Below are 13,302 nucleotides of genomic sequence, written 5' to 3'. Positions count from 1 at the left end.
TATTTTTCTGGTTCACATTTATCTCCGATTTATTGATCTAGGTAAGGCACAATGAAATTCAAAAGTAAAAATACTGCCCCTATTTTCTATCTTTACTGTCAAAAAAAAAAAAAAAAAAAAAAAAATACTGCCCCTATTAGCTCCGTAGATGTACATGACCTTGTCCTAGACTCTGCTTCATGAATAGCCGCTGTTATTGCTATAAAGTATAAACTGATTGCGATAAATAAGGGATTATCATCTTCTCCTACCAATAGTAGGCCAGAAATTCCTAGCATGCAACATTTTAAGGTTTGACCTCTCTATTCACCACTCAGTCCAAATGATTATTCTAAGTGATGGATATGTTTTGATGGGCATGTTTAACAATGTAGGTGTGTGTTTGGTTTTCTTTTTTGGCGGTTCTTTTTTGTTGAGTATACAAAAATTAGGAATAATAGTTTTATTACCTGTACAAAATGTCCAAAAAAAGCCCAACCAATTTATTACATTTGCTGAGTTTTTACCATATGTTACTACATCATATCTCTCCTGCTCTAATTTAGCACAAGAAAACCCATCTCCACATTCTGATTCCACTCGCCTTCTTAGGCTAACATTGTTTCCCTGTAACAATTTAACCAATATGCATGAGTATACCACTAAAACCAATAAGAAAACAGGTTTCAGATTAAATGAGGAAAATTATTGCATAAGATAGATCACTTTCAGTAATATACACTTACAAGGAAACTATTATTTATTTGATGAGAATGCATCTTATTGGTGATCCCTCAGCACCCAGCAACCTAAGAGGTAAGCAATTGACAGAGTATATTCCTGGCTGGACGTTATCGAGCTTTAGGCCTTCCACAAGGATGATTTCCTGAATTTTAAAGCGTTATTAGCATCGTGTGTTGACCCTACTACTTCTATATAATCCAAATACAATAAAATTCAATTGTTACTTTATATTTTAAAGCCATGGCATAGACATATAATAGCATTTCAATCCCAATCTGGATCACCTATAGACTAATCAATGATGCTTTCCAAATGGGACATTGCACTCATTAATGTAAAAGAAGATAAATGTGGGAAAACAAACATGTCTGAGATTAAACCAGAACCAGCTGCTCTACAATTCAAGATCCCAGGCATCAACCTTCTGGTAGATGCTTATTAGCCAAATACAGTAAGGGGGAAGAAGACATTGATTGAGAGCTTGACTAAATTAACAATCTCTACAACGGCCAACAGGGGAATATGACTCTTGACCAAGTTATATAAAAAGTCAATGCTGGAAAGATAATGGCAGTTTTTTTACTGTAAATAACTAAATACCACCACAATAGCCAGTCATCCACAACTTTTGCTTGAACAAATTGTTAACAGAATTTTTTAATGTTATTTTAGATTTTTTTAAAAAAAAAATTTAAATACAATATACTTAGAAAAGAACCTAAAAGTGGTTTAAAGAAAAAGCAGTCAAAATACTGTACATAAAGAGGTGAAGCCCCCACTAATATATAGCCCTAATGCCATTTCCTCCTCCCATAATAACGGGATGGAAGGTGAGGTTGTGGGTTCAAGCCCCACTGGTGCGTTTGTAACTTACTAGTCAAAAAATTTTCCATCCAAAATATGAGGTTGAGGTTAAACCAATTAATGACAGTGTTTGTGGGGTCTGGGACAATGATGATTTTCATGATTGGAGAAGGGTAGTAGGGAAGTAGTCTGATGCATTTGGCTCATGTTGACATCACTGCACTAACAGCCAAGAAACACACAGCAAACGGAGGTAGCTATGACCCAATCCTGATATACACTAATGATTCACAATTGAATGACAACATTACTTGAGACCAGATCTTATGTCATATTGGCCCCAATCACCAGGACAACATTACTTCAGATTCATAGACACAGAATCAACCTCAGAAATCTCACAAGAATCTCTAACATAAACCCAAACAATGAAATACCAAACTATATATACAGTTGGACAAAAGAATCTCAATTTTTGAAGCTAGAAAAATGAATCCTCACCATATATATTATGCTCAATTAAAATACTTAGGTAAAATTAGCAAAACATTTCTAAAAGTCAAACATGGAAGATCAAACAAAGATTTTCTTACCCTGTCTTCCAGCAAGACAAGATGAGATGGGATCAAATCATCATAGGCAGCAACAGATAAGTAATCAATTCCTACATTCCATAGCAGCAAAAGGTGTCAGTGCAAACACTAGATTGGCAAGAAAAAGCACAGAAATGCAAATATCATGAACAGTAAGGAAATTGAAATTCACTAATGCCTTCTTGATTTGCTATAACTAAAAACACAACTCTATTTGCAGAGTCAGTTTTCAATGAATTTTATAAGGGTTAGCACATTGCAAGAAAGAAATTTTTTGTAGAATTTTTTGCATTATCTGTTGAATTAGCAGGAACTGTTAAGGTAATTCACAACTGGAATACCCAGTAACAAAAAGAGGAGAGAGAGCGTTGGCCTATCTTACCAACAAGTTTGATGTCTGTGTTGTCTACCAACCATTGTGCCCCATCTTTCATAAATCCCACATAACTTGTGTCAAACTCCTTTTTAAACATAAGCCTCCTGAAATTGCAACGAGTGTTAGCACAAACCAAAATGCGTAATTATTACTTTCATAGTTAAATACGAAATAACCTTTAACAACTTCTTTTTAAAATATGAGAAATGCAATAGTTCTTCTTCTTCTTCTTTTAATTAAACATCAAATGCATTAGTACCAGTATCACCAATGACAACTTATAAATGCGAAAACAACATAATATAAGATAAAGTCATCAGTACAAAAAGTTCCACTACAGTAGGAATTCTGAACTTGCCTGTCAGTATTTAAAGTTCTGAAAAGGACACGACGTACTCCCCTGGGGATATTTAAGGATTTCATAACTTCAGCTGTAAGGAATAGACTTTGTTATCTCCAAATATATCCAAAACTTAGGAAAATATAACGCAGAAAATGTTCTCATCACTTAGAAAATATAACAACATTCCATTTAGCTGAAAAAAAAATCATGTTGTGGTGGGCCTTGTGGCTAATAAGCACCTGCCTTAGATCGCATGGTAAGTCTATTTATAAATGAACACATGTTTTTTAAATTATAATATTCAAGAGGTTCCAATCTTTAAGAAATCAAAAGTGATCTTTTAAATAAAAAAGTGTAATTTTCATACAATTTTTAAATATAAAGTTTAATCCTTGAAATTCTCAATTTTGTTTGACAAATTACTATTGAACTTTATACAAAGTTGAAAGAAAGATATCTAATTAAAACTCATAATGTTAAGAAGTTATTTATCAAAAATAGAACATGAAAATAAGAAACTCAAGAGATATTAAATCAATAATCTTCAAATGGTGTTGGTTTACACCTTTCTCAGAAAACATGATATTTTTCACTAAAACTTACGCAAACACACACATACACAAATATATATATATATATATATATATATTAAATATAACTGTTGAGATCTTGTAAATATATATATATATATATATATAATTCTATTAAAAACACCTTCCCACCCCACCCTCAGCAACAAATCTAGGCTCTGCCCCTGCAGGCGACACCAACTGATGCAGCATCTAATTTCATCACAGACATATAAAGTAGAATTTCAATGTTGCTGCCCAACAAAAATGAAGTAGCATGTTGAAAATTTTGTAGCAGCACCCCCCACCCCCTCCAAAAAAAGTTTCCTTTAAACATAGGGAGAAGCTAATCACAAGTAACAAAAAGAGGGTTCTTTAGAAATACATACCAGTTATGTTCTTGTCTCTTGGAACATCAACTAACAATGCTTGACCTATTGCAATAATCAAATATAATCCCATCATCACCAATAATATCTCATCAAAACAATAAAATGTAATTACTATATATCTAAAATTGATCTTACATTTCATCACAGAAAAAGATGGGAGAAATTCCCATTTAGATGCGCAAGGTATGAAGAGCAAAAACATATCAAAAAATAAAAGAAAGCATGACAGATAGTATAATAAGCATTTCTCGAGAAATCAGGAAGGACACTTTACCAAAACAGTCTCATAGGAACAATGAACTAAACATATCCTTCTGTTTCAAATCAAGCTAAAAAAAAAAATCTAACATTCACATTTCAGATGCACCAATCCACAGAAAGAGAATCTGCTCTCCAAAGGAGGAGGAAAATATCTTCTTTGCAATTACGAGACAATCAGAGAGAAACCAGTAGAAGATTTGACATTTGTTTATATGAATTTAACAGTCTTCATAAACCATAAGATAGAACATGAAACTCGAATTTTATCTTCAACTATATTAGAATGCCCCATCCAACATACATTTTGCCCATTTAAGCTTAACTCATCCCATGAAGAAGTCAACACATAATACCTTACCTTCCTTTTAGTGGAACAGGCACTCTCCAATCCACCATCCATTCAAAATTATTGCACACAAGCCACAGTATCCAACAAGAAAGCGGTAAAGTACAGAGAAATCACACAGAAGAGCTTTGACCACCAAAATACACACTTATACAAAAAAGGTTAAATTTCATATTTACTTTTAAAAAGTGCCATCATTTTTTAGCCATTAGATGATTTATGAAACAATTTTGAAATTATAGGAATTAAATCCAAACACTTTCTAAAAGTAAAAAAGACGATTTTAAAACAAATGTCAACGGTAGAGAACCAAACATGCAATTTAACCAAACAAAAATTATCTAATAACAATAAGATCAAAACCCTCGTTAAATATCAATCAACCAAAAAAAAAAGCAGAACAAAAAGAAACCCTTTTTCAACCTAACAACTGAAGGTAACTTCCACTACCTTTTCCCCCACAAATTCCAACACTAAAAAAAACCATGATTAGTCAAAACATCCACTGATTCAATCTACCACTACACTACACGAAAAAAGACACTGAATATGAACATCATAAATTCACAACTGTGTAAATTAGACATAACATTGACAACTTAGAACACACCAAACTTTTTTTTCTAAAACAAACTGCTGAAATGGACCCCATTGCAATTGATTCATAATAAAAGTTAGGCTTAAAAGTGATTTTTTTTTTTTTTTTTTAATATAAGAAAGTGGTCAAACACAAAGAGCAAAACAAGAACATGATTCAACATCGAACACAAAGCCAAGAAAACAAAACAGAATAAGAACAGTGAATAGAATACACGAACCATTGAGCACGTCCAAGTCAAGCGTGTCGACATCGAAGCCAGCGTCGAAGTAGTGATCGAACACGTGTCCCGGGGCATCAACATGGGTACCCGTATGAGTGGGAAGCTTCATCTCCGAGTTGTTAGCGAGCGAGCCATTCTTCATGCTCTTCGGAAGCCACAGAAACTGACCCACCCCATCAACCGAGTCCCACGACGGCATGTCCGGCGTGTACCGGTGGCTAATATCGATGATTCGGCCGCCGCCGTAGACTTCCCGGCGAACCGGTGCAAGATCAAGCTCGCCATTTTTTGAAAAGTCCGTGGTTGTTTGGGTTCCTGGGATTGAAGGATAGGCTTCTATGTTGGCGGAGGATAGGGTGGGGATCGTGTGCGACGCGGTGCAGAGTAGGAGGATGAGGAGGACCAGTGAGGAAGAAGAAGTAGTCATGTTTTTGTTTGTTTGATGATGATTGCGATGATGGTGGAGTAGTGTGGAGGTGCTTTTATAATGGTGTGTGCGAAGGCGAGTGATAAACACGCGATTTTCGGGAGCGTGGGGATAGAATCTGGTTCTAGTTTATGGATAAATAGATTAGGGGATATTTGGGGACGGGCAGAATAAGGGTATAAAATACGGTAAGTTAATATGCGTCTGAAATATAATTGCAAACTTGCATTTTGAGTGTTAGAAACTTGAGTTTCATATAAAATTAAAGGCTTAAACCTTGTTTGGTTTAAAAAAATGGTCACTCATCACTCAGTTTTTATCACCCATCATTCATTACTCAGTTTTCATTACTCACCACTTAAAACACCCCACTCCGTTTGGTACCATCACTCACTTGTCATCATTCAATATTTTCAACTATTTGTGGGCCTCATACCTGTACCTTGTGCAGCTTTTACTTTTTTTTTTTTTCCCCTTCAACCCCTAGTACCCAAACTCACCGAAACCAGTGAGAAAAAAAATTTTAAAAAAAGAAACCCAAACTCACCGAACCCAGTGAAAAAAAAAAAAAAAAAAAAGAGGAAGAATTGAAGACCGAACCAATGAAAAAAAAATGAAAAAAAGAAGAAGAAGACCAAACCCAGGAGGAGAAATGAATAAAAAAAAAAAAGTCAAAGATCAAAAGATGCGGCTGTATGTCCTTCCATGTGTGTTTAATTACAAAAATGTCATTGAATTATGAGTTATGGAAACTGAAAACAGCTAAAATGTGTTTTTAGTTTCCATAACTCATAACTCAAAAATCAGATAATTGAGTGATGAAAACCGAGTCACGGATCATGAGTCATAGAGTCCAAACAAGTGCTCTTCCGTGGACCCCACCAGTTTTGGATCATGAGTTATGAAAACAAGATAATATCACTCAAAACTCTCTTCATCCAAACATTACCTTAAAGACTCACTTTCTACTTGCTGAGTTGGATACTATTATGTTACATAGATCTTGAGTTTTAAAGACTCTAGTTCTACAAAGCAAAACCAAGTCTTTGAGACTCGATTTTCTTCGAGATATGCCGTTGATCTTGAGCCTGCAAGACTCAATTTCTACCAAAATAAAACCTAAGTGTTTTATGTATCTGGTTTGGGGTTATGTGGAAATAAGGGAAAAACAAAATTCCCAGTGGATTGACGTGGTTTGATAATGAATAAATGGGAGTAGTGATAAAAGATAGGAGAACTACCAAATGTTTGTCAGTAAATATAGAAGGAGAGGGGCCGTGTTTTACTATTGACCTCAATGCGAGATAGTGAAAGAGCTAAGTGAGGTTTTGAGTGAGAGGTCATCGATGAGAGGAGACGAGAGTTTTTTTGCCGCCGATGAGATGCGCTTGTCTCTGGTAGAGTGAGTGTTTGGGGTTTGTATGTTTGGGTGTGAAGGAGAGCGAGAGTGTTCTAAACGCTTAAGTGAGAGTGAGAAGTGAAATAAAAGTTGAGTCTGTGTTTTGTGTTTGAAATATGATCACAAATCGAGTAGTAGAAACTCGATTTCAACATGGCTCCACGTGGAAAAAAGTCCACGTCAGATGTTTGGTAGCTCAGGATCTCGAGTAATAGAAACTCGATTTCTACCCAGAACTCGAGTTTTAAAAACTCGAGATGCTACTTTTCCACTTTGTTTTGAAACTAGGCAACTAACGAAATCCTTAGCAATCTAATGCTAAATGAAAAAAAAAAAAATTCAAATAGTTTATGTTGAGACTTGGGACTTGGGAGTGTTGTGTTTGTTGTAAACATAAGGAAAAAAAGAAAAAAAATATCAAGTTGGGATTTTAATTTTTCACTTTCGTTCCTTTGATTGTATTTGGAAGTACCATGAGATTCTAAGAGTTTTAGTTAAGGAGTGTCTTTGGGTCATTTATTAATGGATTATTTTAGAAAAGTTTCAATACAACTTTTTAAAAAAATATAAGAAGTTATTAAAAATTTAGTTACATTTTTCTTTTTCTATAAAAAAATTTAAAAAAATATTTCATAAATCAATACTTTTAGAGCATTCATTAACTTTTCACTAAAATATAAAATTCATTAATAACAATATAAACAAATATCCACATATGTTGAATTGAAATTTTATTATTAATAATGATAAAAAAAAATTGACATAAAATTCATTAATCATAGAAGAAAGTTGAATCAGATTGCTTGCGATTTAAAAAAAAAAAAAAAAAAATCCTAAAATGAAGTTAAGTTTAGGGTTTTGAGGTGATAACTGCTAAGGTTTTGAGGAGGGAAAAGAGACTCCTAATAGGAGTCTTTCTCTATTTTTTTTTTCCCCTTAATCCTAACTCTTTTTTTTTTTTTTGGTTACGTGAGTCTCTCTATTTTCAACGTGAGTCTCTTTTTTTCTTTCTTTTTTTTTTTTTTTTTGAGTCCTATCAGAATTTTTATTTTTATTTATTTAAATACTGCTAAAATGTAAAATTGTGGAGAGGTCAATATATATATATATATATATAGATTATCAACGTTTTAGTTTAAATTTAAGTTGGACTTGTTAGAAAGATAGAGTTTCAATCCTTGTTAAGTTTGGATTAAACAAAAATAATTTTGTTTATATTAAGAGATTTTATATTTCTAGCTAAATGATTCATAGTTGTCAACTAAAGAAGGATTTAGAGCCCTAGTGAACTTAAACAGCCAACATAGAGGCTATGTTTCAAAGTAAAATAATGGTCATCAAAAATTGTGTTGAACATGAAGTTTTGTGTGTTTAGAGTTTAGATTATGAGTAAAAACTAAAAATCTTGAAAACTTCAATAGAAGAAAATGCGGATTACAAGTAATAACTAACAAATATTATTGTTGTATTTATTATTGCTAATAATATTATTGTTGTATTTAAGTTGGACTTGTTAGAGAGATATAGTTTCACTCCTTATTAAGTTTGGATTAAACAAAAATAATTTTGTTAAAAAAAGTGATAGTGATGAGTTTGAGTTTAAGTTGGACTTGTTAGAGAAATAGAGTTTCACTCCTTGTTAAGTTTGGACTAAAATTATCGTTTTATTTAAATAAAATGATAATTTTATTTAAATACCATGTTGACGTGGAAAATTGTAAGAATTTCAGAGGTTTTGGTTATATATATATATAGATGAATCAATTGTTGATAATTCAATCCATAATATTGAGCATTCACTTGGTCTGGTGCAACAACCGAACACCCTTGGTGCAAAGATCACTACACAAGTATAAGTACTTGTGGGGTGTGGGGGGTAAAGGTCGGGATTTAAGTCTCTAGGAAGGAGTTTTACACACATATATACTTAGATTATGCTAGAGTAGAATTTTTATCTTGTATTTTTTAAAAAAAAATGGTTTGGTGCATAAAAAATGTCTTCCATTCCCAAAAACTGTATATAATACAAAGAATTGTGAGCCAATGCATTGTGCCACAACGCTTTAGGAGGCTATCAACTATTATTATAAAATCAGCTTATGTTCTTTGTTCTTAGCAAGTTGTTTACAATGAATGAGATTCTTACCCAACAATATAGCATTATTCATCTTGCCGTAAAGTCCCTTGGTTTCGAAAATTATATTAATGAATCAATTGTTGATAATTCAATTTATAATATTGAGCATCTACTTGGTTTGGTGCATAAAAATGTGTCCTTCATTCCCTAGAACTATACATAATGCAAAAAAGTGTGAGTCAATGCAATGTGTGACAAAACATTAGGAGGCTAGAGTAAAGCTCAAGAAGTCATGGGAAAACTTGTTTGATATAAACTTCAACAATGGGAAAATGCAAATCCCGCTGTGGAGAATAGATAATCACTCAAAGTCCAACTTTAGAAATACAATTACATTAGAGCAATATGGTCTAGATAATGATCTTTATTTTTTCATTGACTATGTGATATTACTAGATTATCTCAATTAACTCTCCAATAGATGTTTAATTATTGTGTCACAAAGAAATTCTTGAACACCATCTATTTGATGATGGATCAAAATAAACATGAATTATTGGATATATGTATAAATATGTTCATTTTGTATGTATAAACATTTTACTTTAATATTTATAACAATTATTATGTAATATGTCTAAAAATGCATTGTTTGAAAATTTTGTAATTGCTTTAGCTATAGAATTTGATGATAAAATTGCAAATTACAACTTTAAAATTGGCAATAAATTTAATTTTGTCCCCTAAAAATATTAAAATTTTTGTTTGTTCCCTTAATGTTAATTAAGTATCGTTTGGATTTACTTCCTTTAGTGTATGTAATTATTTGTTAAGTGTCACTTCAAATAAAAAAATGCATACTTTTAATGTGCCTAAAACAACATCATTTTGTACATGCCAATAAAAAAAAAATATGTTATTTTCATTTTCTAATAAAATTTCCTTCACTTTTTCATTTTGGAAGGGAAAAAAAACCCTCAAACTAAGAGAAATGGCCAGTTTTATATATTAAAAAAAATACTTTAATTATTAACATCATCATTGGTAACATAATATTTACCACTATAAGACCCCCAAGAATTGACTAGTTTGATAAAAATAAATTTAAATTCAACAGTGCCCGGACTAGTCTTGTGGCTGGATCCTTGATATTAACTATTAGGACATTTTTTTTTCTTTATATACTTCAATTCTAGACAAAGCTTTAGGTTCAAACAATTCATTGTTAAACACCCTCTATAAGATATCATACTTACATGTTCTTGCATTGCTAACGGCTACTACTAAAAGATTAACTTAATCTACTTGTTAATTATAACATGACAATTGTACAAGTCATAGATCCTAGGCTACAAGAAAAATCTGAGTTTGTACTCATGTGTCACCATTGTGGTGTTGTTGGTCACACCAAATCAAATTTTCATTCTCAAATTAACTATGAGGACATTTCTTTTCTTTATATACTCCAATAATAGACAAAGTTTTAGATTCAAACAATTCATTGTTAACACCCTCTTGTAAGAGAGCTTACTAGAAAGTTGTAACATTGTTAACGGCTACTACTAACAGACTACCTTAATCTACTTGTTAATTATAACATGACACTTGTGCAAGTCATAGATTCTAGGCTACAAGAAAAATATGAGTTTGTACCCATGTGTCACCATTGTGGTGTTGGTCACACCAAATCAAATTTTCATTCTCAGACAAGAGTATAAGCCTGCATCTAGACTTCCTTTGAAGAAGAAATGTAGTCCTAAGACTACTCATTTTTGCCTTCATTGTGGTGCTACTTGGCACACTCATCCAAACTATTTCAAGTATGAACATGTTTATACATATAACATACTCATGTTTATACATACAACATGGACATGTTTATTCAAACCACAAAAATATAATACAATTCCTCTAACATATAAAGAATATTAGGAGAAAAATCAATTTATTGCCGACAACTTTACTAAAGTTCCATTTAGGAACAACTTATTTAGCTAAAACCGAAAACTTTCTGCTAAAAGTGTATAAAAAAAAGAAAAAGTTAAAAACTAGTTGAATAGTACAATGAGACTTATGAATAGTACCATGAGACTCATGAATAGTACCAAAAAGTGCAATGAAACCCATAAATAATACGAAAAAGAAGCTAAAAACTTAAAAAAGCTGAGATTTTCATCACATTCCAAACAAACTCTAAGTTGCTATAACCATAAGCTATTGTATGTAAAGAGTCATGTGGACTTAAGGAAAAAAAAAATCAAGAATTCATCGTTAGATGGGCCAAAGTATGATAGTTTGATTAATAAGAAGTGAATATGAAGCATCTTCGATAAAAAGTTGTCAAAGTTGATAACTGATGGAGAATCATATAGGTAACTATGACTTAATTTTTAAAATGAAATGGTTGAGCCATACCTTGGCACATGATATAATGCTATTAGAAAATTAACTGTTGTTCTTTATTCTCTTTAAATGTTCACAGTGAACGAGCTTCTTACCTAACAACAAAACATTATTCATTCTACTCTGAAGTTCTAGTTTTGAAAATTATATCCATGAGTCAATTGTTGATAATTCAATTGATAACACTTGGTGTGTTTCATAAAAAATGTGTCATTCAATCTCGAAATCTATATAAAATACAAAGAACTATGACTCAATATGGTGTGCCACACAACTTGAGAAGGTTATCTATTGTATTAAAAAATCAACTTCTATTCATTGTTCTAATTAAGTTGTTTACAATGAATGAGGTTCCTACTCTGCAATATAACAGTATACATCTTGCCCTGAAGTTCTTTGGTTTTGAAAACTATATCCATGAATTAATTGTGGATAATTAAATCCATAATATTGAGCAACTTCTTGGTGGGTTTGACTTACCTCTAGTACTTTTTTAACTGGAATCTCCTTTTATTTTAATAAAAAACTGCCGCATCATGTGGAGATTAAAACTCACTACCACTTGCTATTATATATTAAAAATAAAAGGAGATGTCTAGTTGAAAAGTACTAGGAGTAAGCTAGACTCCTACTTGATATGGTGCATAAAAAAATTGTCCTTCATTCCCAAGAATTGCACATGATACGGAAAATTGTGAGTCAATGCATTATGCCACATAATTTTTGGAGGCTGAAGTCAAGTTCATGAAGTCATTAGAAAACTTATTTGATATAAAATTCAACAATAGGTAAATAGAAATCCTATTATTGATAATAGACAATTACTCAGATTTCAACTTCAAAAATATAATTAAATTAGAGCAATATGGTGATAATTATCTCCATTATTTCATTGACTATGTAAACTTCATGGATTATCTCATTAACTCTTCAAAATATATTGAATTATTGTGTCACAAAGGAATTCTTGAACATTATTTGTTTGATGATGGATCAAACTAAACATGAATTATTGTGTGTGTGTATATATATATGTTTTTTTTTTTTTACACATTATTGTGTTTGTGTGTATATATGTATAAATATGTTCATTTCATATGGATAAACATGTAAATAAAATATATGTTAGCCTTTTTTTTTTTTTCCATTAATCACAATTGGGTATTAACACATTCTCCTACTAATATGAAGCATCAACTCATGACCTTATCTTTCATAGGGATTTCATCCTACTTTATCTCTCCTATTTCCATGTTTGTTCATTCTAGAACCTATAAACATGGACAAACCAATTGCAATAAAATAAAGTAAATAATTATACTTTTTTACCTGAAATTCTATAGATCAATAGCAACAAAATTACAGGAAAAAAAAAAAAAAGAATGACAAAAAAATAATCTACTACATGGTAAAAAGAAAAGAAAAGAAAAAAACAAAACAAGTACGATAAGAAAATGGTGCCGTCCCTTGAAGTTTTGTCATTGACTTCAACCTCATTTGGTCCTTAGTTCCTTACTTTTTGCCCCCACAAAACCAGATATATAACAACTATAATTGCTCCAATAACCCTAAAAATAGTTATACTGAGTACAGCAGTTGCGACCTACTTTGATTCAAAATAAAGGCAAAAGGTGTGGCAACAATACAATGTTTATTATTTCAAATCTTTTTCTTACAATTTCTTTAGCAAATAAATCAAAATCAAATAGCAATAAAAGAAAAAAAGAAAAAGAAAAAGAAACAACACTAAGAGAATTACCTTGTAGGA

The 13,302-nt window shown here is 31.8% G+C and overlaps 1 protein-coding gene across 1 annotated transcript; it reads right to left on the bottom strand.

Moving 5' to 3' along the window:
- Nucleotides 1-419: 419 nt before the first annotated feature.
- Nucleotides 420-5,753, bottom strand: LOC115973492 (cyclase-like protein 2). Its single transcript, XM_031093752.1, has 7 exons — nt 5,226-5,753; nt 3,798-3,842; nt 2,855-2,927; nt 2,503-2,600; nt 2,121-2,191; nt 726-865; nt 420-606 (listed from the first exon to the last, which is right to left on the bottom strand). Exons 1-6 carry the CDS (start codon nt 5,653-5,655, stop codon nt 740-742), a joined length of 843 nt encoding a protein of 280 aa, XP_030949612.1. The 5' UTR covers nt 5,656-5,753; the 3' UTR covers nt 420-606; nt 726-739.
- Nucleotides 5,754-13,302: the final 7,549 nt, after the last annotated feature.

The sequence above is a fragment of the Quercus lobata genome, unplaced genomic scaffold (genome assembly GCF_001633185.2).
Source record: "Quercus lobata isolate SW786 unplaced genomic scaffold, ValleyOak3.0 Primary Assembly Scq3eQI_189, whole genome shotgun sequence".
Lineage (NCBI taxonomy): Eukaryota > Viridiplantae > Streptophyta > Magnoliopsida > Fagales > Fagaceae > Quercus > Quercus lobata.
This window is presented reverse-complemented; position numbering and strand designations above follow the sequence as displayed.

Coding starts and splice junctions, on each gene's coding strand:
- LOC115973492 (XM_031093752.1), bottom strand. CDS start 5,655: ATGACTACTTCTTCTTCCTCACTGGTCCTCCTCATCCTCCTACTCTGC. Junction 2,601..2,854: donor AGAACTTTAAATACTGACAG/GCAAGTTCAGAA, acceptor TTGCAATTTCAG/GAGGCTTATGTTTAAAAAGG. Junction 866..2,120: donor TTGTCTTGCTGGAAGACAGG/GTAAGAAAATCT, acceptor TTTAAAATTCAG/GAAATCATCCTTGTGGAAGG.